This window comes from Camelina sativa, chromosome 13, assembly GCF_000633955.1.
Source record: "Camelina sativa cultivar DH55 chromosome 13, Cs, whole genome shotgun sequence".
NCBI lineage: Eukaryota > Viridiplantae > Streptophyta > Magnoliopsida > Brassicales > Brassicaceae > Camelina > Camelina sativa.
The window spans coordinates 16,342,243-16,348,582 of NC_025697.1; the positions used below are offsets into that span (position 1 = coordinate 16,342,243).

Here is a 6,340-nt window from a genome sequence, read left to right on the forward strand (position 1 = left end):
CAGGACTTGTCACCGCGAATGCTACGAATTGGTAAAACAGAAAAAAATTCAATCTTTTTATTTTCGTCGAAATACTGATTTAAAATGAAGATCAGCTAGCTCTTAAATACAGTATAGTTTATATAGCTGTTTGTTAATACTAAATATACTTAGTTGAATGTGTTTTATGTTCCTAGAATACTAAATATACATAGTTGAATTTGTTTTATGTTCCTAGAATTGACACACAATGAACCTGGACGCAGTGAGAGAGAAACAAATCTATGAGCACCACTTGTGTTTTGTACATTTAATGGGATGACAGCAGTAGAAGACAAAACAGTTGTAATTGTACTACTCATGTTTGTCCAAAAAAGAAAGTACTACTCCTTTGACTTTCTATTTTTCATGTCCAAAGTTTTTTTTTTTTTTTTTCATGTCCAAAGTTCATCTAAATGATTCAGATTATTATTAACACTTAATGTGGGTGGGGGTAGATTTATCCTATATTCACAAAGTATGGTTATTTAACACGTTTTAACATTTAAAAAAATTATGTGGCCCCTTTAAAATAGTTAAGGTTTTAAAACAAGTAATCTATTGTTATAAACTTATAATGATGATGTAATATTAATTTACATGATTGCATGTTGTATTTTATATGATACTACTATGTATAATACTCCATTTGTTCCATTACATAAAAGTTTTTGACTAAAAGTAAAAAGGTTAGGAAATAATAAATATTGTATCATTTAATCAAATTCAACTAATAAAAAAATACTGCAGAATTTAAATAATCAAAAAATTATTAAATTTTTTTTTTTCAGCTTTATTATTAAATTAATTTAAAAAGTACATTAAAACTTGAAAAAAATTCTTATAAAATAGAACAAAGAAACAAACCTAAAACCATCATTAGTGGTCATCCTCCTTGAGATCTTTATTACTCTTTAAAATAAATCAATAATAAATGTTGAAGACATCATACACAAAAATTGACTATTCAAAGATACTCCCCTCTTTTTACTCAAATTTTATTAAATTTATATTTAAAGACACTCAATCATTTTAACCGATTGAGGTGCTCTAAGAGATCTTACATATTAGAACAGAGGGAGTATTTATTATTTACTGATCAAGTGTTATATTATCACATCATCACATACCACACTATTTTATTCCATTAACTTTCAGCCTTACAACAATTTTTGTATACATTATCATATATAATTTATATATTTTGGTTTATTTGTGACATCAAAAATTTGAAAATGGATCTTCGATAACATTTTTGTCCAATCAACTTTTTTTACCAAGTTATTTATTACAATAACTAGGACTCGTATCCCCTTTATTTAGCATATATTTAAATTTCTAAACATAAAATTATATATTATAAATTATTTGAAAGTAATAAATTTTTTTACAAATATATGCTAAAACTAAAATTAAAAATTATCTCAAAAGAATAAAAATAATAAGTAGCTCTAAAAACTAAATAAATATTGAATATATATATGCTGTGATTTAAAAAAAATACAACCATAAAAATGAAAATTTATAATAAAAAATATTCTGGCAAAAATACTCAACTCTAAGTTAAAAATTATTAAATGAAAAGACATAATAAATCGAGACAACATTGTATTTATTTGTATGTAACTATGTATTATAAGTATAAGATATTTTATAAAAAATTATAGTAAAATATTAACCAGCATTATAACATTTATTGATATTCATATTACTAATAAACAAATATTATGACGAAGTGATCTTAACTAGTAAGTGAGAATATCAAACGAAAGATTATAATAACTAAATGCAACTTTCTGATAAAATAATTTTAAAAATAACAAAAAAATATCATCTTGAGTGAAAATTTATCAACCAATAATTATAATAAAATACATAACTTCTAAAAGTAAAAGATTAATTAGTTAAATGTTTAAAATACATATTTTATGAAATGTTAAGATAAATAAACGCAATTGTAAGTTACATAACTAAAGTTGATTAAATTTCTCTATTACTCATTTCTAAAATCTTTAATGAGATTATAGAATAATGTTGGATATTGGATATTAAAGTTCATATTATTGAGGTTCAACATGAAATAGAAAATTTGTATCAGCCAACAATGATTTGTTAGTTATCTAAAGAAGAGTCAAATATATATATATATATATATATATAGAGAGAGAGAGAGAGTTCAAAAGACAAAAATATATACATAAACATATTTATTGAAACGAAAAGTTGTGATTATCTTCAGCTAGATCATAGAATAATGTTGGATATTGGATATTAAAATTCATATTATTAGATTCAACATGAAACAGAAAATTTGTGTTAGCAAACAATGATTTTTTAGTTATCTAAGATGAGCAAACATATATATATATATTAAGTTCAAAAGATATAAACATTTAGTTAAACATAAGTATTGGAACGGAAAATTGTAAATAAGATATGCTGAAAAGACACAACTGTACAATAAACATAATTAATCGTTTGATTTTTTAAATGATAAAAGACAAAACTCTATAATGAACACATGCAACCGTATAATTTTAATAAAACAAATATATAAAAGAAATTAATGAAAAGGTACGATTAAAAATCGTAACAGTGTTGGCATTTATTCAAATTGTTATTATTATATAGATTTATAGATTTATACCATTGTCACCGATGTGTCACAATTTCTGGTTAAAAGGTATACGTCTAGTATTCGAGTGTTTGTGTTAGTAATATTTTTTCCTCAAAATGTTGGTTAAAAATCAATGTTTCTTAGCAGACGTTTCAGTATACATTTTTATGATATGTCTAGTGTGTATTACCGAGCGATGTGGAGTATTTTACCGTCCATTTAAGCAGTCTTCCGTATGTGCCAAATGTGTGAGTTAGGTTCATTGCGTATGAGTACTCCTCTAAACATGTTATTAAACATTTTAAAGTTTTTTTTTTAAAATGAATGTGAAAATATATTCAAAACAAAAAAATGTCCTCTTTACAATGAATGCGTCCTTGTTCCAAAAAAATTATAAACGCTGAAAAGAGTTTGAAAGGAGTTTAACAAAGATTAATTGCGAGTGGCCAACCATAGCTGCAAACCATCCCCCCACTTAGAAGTATGCGTCTGCAACGAGAGAAGCTTGTTACGAACCAGGCGATCAAGGAACCGGATGAGTTGTGTGGACCGAAGCCTGAAAAACAAGTCGCAGAAGAAAGCGAGGAGTACCGTTGATAGCTTGACCCGATAGCTGAACCAAGATTTGAGCAAAGGAAGCAGAGGAATTATTGGGCAACAGCTTCCGAGACAGCGCCTGCCACACCCGAAAAGAAAAGGGACAGCTGAAGAAAAGATGAGACAACGTTTTCAGAGGAGCTCGACAGAAAACACAGGCTGGGTCTACACCTCTGGTTCTTTACGCAATTATTCATAAATCTTCCGTTTTATTTTTGAAACTGATCAAAATTACGATTTTTTAAAGACAAAAAACTACAAACATCTACTGTATTGGATGATTTAAAACAAAAAACAAAAGAGAAAATCACATAAACAACAAATAAAAATATATTACCAAGTTTTTTTGAATATATATATATATATATATAAATATATTGTTAATTGTTAAAAACTAATTATTTTCTAACTGTAATCTTCCAATATAAATAGTTATATGTGTTTTACTATTAACTGTTTTCTGTTTCATTTTTGAATAATTATTTAACTATTTAGTACTTCATATATAGTTTTTTCATTACTAAATATGTTTATTTTCATTTTATTTTTTCATAAATATAGCTTTGATTTTCAGTACTTTTTATATTATATATTATATTTATTTTAATATTTTTTTTATTTAACCGTTGTCATACCCGCTAATCAATCAGTTATAAATATCTCGCAGAAACACTTATTTCAACCACTGGAATAACATTTGAAATCGTAACCAGTCATTAGTATGTTTGGTGTAATTATTACATATATTTTAAAATTAAATGTCACATTTTAATTATGTTCTGTTTCAATGAAGGAAAAAATTATTTTAAATTTAAATTGAACTAGCATTTTCTTGAATTTAAAGTATAATTTTTTTTGGGGGTATTTTCTCTCTGATCTACACCGCATAAATTGCCAAAGTCAGCTTTTTGGTCTTTCACTCCAACCGATATCAAATCAATTAACACCTCAGATATTGTTCAATGTTATAATCATATTTTGATTTATTAATAAATTACAGTATGTTGGCTTTCGCTGAATTTATCAAAGTGTAACATGTTTTTTTCTTACACGAAATATGAAATCCAAATTGTGATCTTCAGAGTTGACTTTCAGATGTTTCGCAACTTATATAATCTACGAAGCAACATTCCAATCCCTCAATAAAAATCTACAGTACCCCAAATAATAATCTCTTCCGTAAGGTTTTAATTTTAAAACTAGTCCTCATTCACACCTTACAAATTAAGCTAGTCATTACTTCATTTCTTAATAATGTTTATTTGTAACAATTTCTGCAGGCAGCTAAATTTTCAACAATCATGGCGAGGACTAATCCACCGGACGGAGGAGGGTCCGGTTCAAGAAAGACATCAGATGATGAGACAACACACGTTCGCCAGAGAGTGCTAGCTCCTCCGAAAGTGGGTTTGCTCAAGGACTTCAAGTCAGTGGTTCAAGAAACTTTCTTCCATGATGCACCGCTTAGGGATTTCAAGGGCCAGACCAAATCTAAGCAGGTGTTGCTCGGGATCCAGGCTGTCTTCCCGATCATTGGGTGGGCAAGAGATTACAATCTTCGCAAACTTAGAGGCGATGTCATTGCCGGTCTCACCATTGCTAGTCTTTGCATCCCTCAGGTTTACTATTTACGACTCCATTTTTTCTCAACTCCACGTACTACTTTTTGGTGCATTTCTTCCTTTCATATCCAAACCATATCTATATCTCATTTATATGTTTCATGGATAACAGGATATCGGATATGCAAAGCTCGCAAATTTGGATCCAAAATATGGACTTTGTGAGTCTCAATACATTTTACCTAAATTTTTTTGGGAGATTCTCAAAAATAGCACCAAATAAGTTTATTTTTCAAATTTAGCACAACATTTCTTTTTTTAAAAAAAAAAACAGCACAACATTTGTAAAATTTCAAAAATAGCACTATATTTTAAAATTATTTTTTTAAAATTAAATCCTAAATTCAAAATACTAAACCCTACCACTCAAAACTATATCCTAAATGTGAAATTGAGAACCCAAACCTAAAAAATAAAATTCTAAAAAATTAATTTTAAATAATATAATGTATTAAATAGTGCTATTTTTGGAAATTTATTGAATATGTGTTATAGTTGTCCATAAAACTTTTTTTAGTGCTATTTCTCAATTTTTTTTTTGTTTATCAGAAAAAATTACAAGTGTTGATAATAAATCGTTTATAGTACACTCTTGTGTGCAAATATGTGAATGCATGTTTTTTTTTTTTTTGGCAGACTCGAGCTTCGTGCCACCACTTGTGTATGCGGGGATGGGGAGTTCTAGAGATATTGCTATAGGACCAGTGGCTGTGGTATCTCTTCTTTTAGGAACGTTGTGCCAGGCCGTGATCGACCCAAATGATAACCCTGCTGATTACCTCCGCCTTGCCTTCACTGCCACTTTCTTCGCTGGTATTTTCGAAGCCGGCCTTGGTTTTCTGCGATTGGGATTCTTGATTGACTTTTTGTCACATGCCGCGGTGGTTGGATTCATGGGAGGAGCAGCCATTACCATCGCTCTCCAACAGCTTAAGGGCTTTCTTGGCATCAAGACATTTACCAAGAAAACTGATATTGTTTCTGTTATGCAATCCGTATTCGCGGCTGCTCGTCATGGGGTACCTTTTTGATTACTCAACTTTCTTTCATCATCTTCCACAATACATTTTCTTATGTTTTCTTTAATGGTAATCAAGAAGCTTCGAGCCTAGGCTCAATGTGCTTCATATAATATCTCATTCGTTTTCGTTTATTTATGATTCTTCCAGTGGAATTGGCAAACTATAGTCATTGGCGCCAGTTTCTTGACCTTTCTTCTCGTCGCCAAATTCATCGTAATCCTTTTACTTTTCATCTCCACTATATATGAGTGCATCTTTGTTATCTCCACTTCTAATATAAAAAAATTTGATTACAGGGGAAGAGAAACAAGAAACTCTTTTGGGTTCCAGCAATTGCTCCTCTTATTTCCGTCATTATCTCTACCTTCTTTGTCTTCATAACTCGTGCTGACAAACAAGGAGTCCAAATTGTAAGCTTACACATGCATGCATGTCTATATGTTTCTTTTTTTTTTTTTTTTTTT

General features: G+C 29.0%; 1 protein-coding gene across 2 annotated transcripts in view; it reads left to right on the forward strand.

Moving 5' to 3' along the window:
- LOC104736895 (sulfate transporter 1.1) overlaps positions 4,065 to 6,340 on the forward strand; it is a 5,828-nt gene continuing 3,552 nt past the window's right edge. Inside the window, exons 1-6 of one of the 2 annotated variants that reach the window (XM_010456978.2) lie at positions 4,065 to 4,416; positions 4,513 to 4,851; positions 4,967 to 5,015; positions 5,491 to 5,873; positions 6,024 to 6,089; positions 6,173 to 6,286. In XM_010456978.2, the coding sequence (XP_010455280.1) occupies positions 4,534 to 4,851; positions 4,967 to 5,015; positions 5,491 to 5,873; positions 6,024 to 6,089; positions 6,173 to 6,286 (930 nt within the window). In that variant the 5' untranslated portion in view covers positions 4,065 to 4,416; positions 4,513 to 4,533. The remainder of the gene's footprint in view (positions 4,417 to 4,512; positions 4,852 to 4,966; positions 5,016 to 5,490; positions 5,874 to 6,023; positions 6,090 to 6,172; positions 6,287 to 6,340) is intronic. The other variant, XM_010456979.2, reaches the window with a different exon arrangement.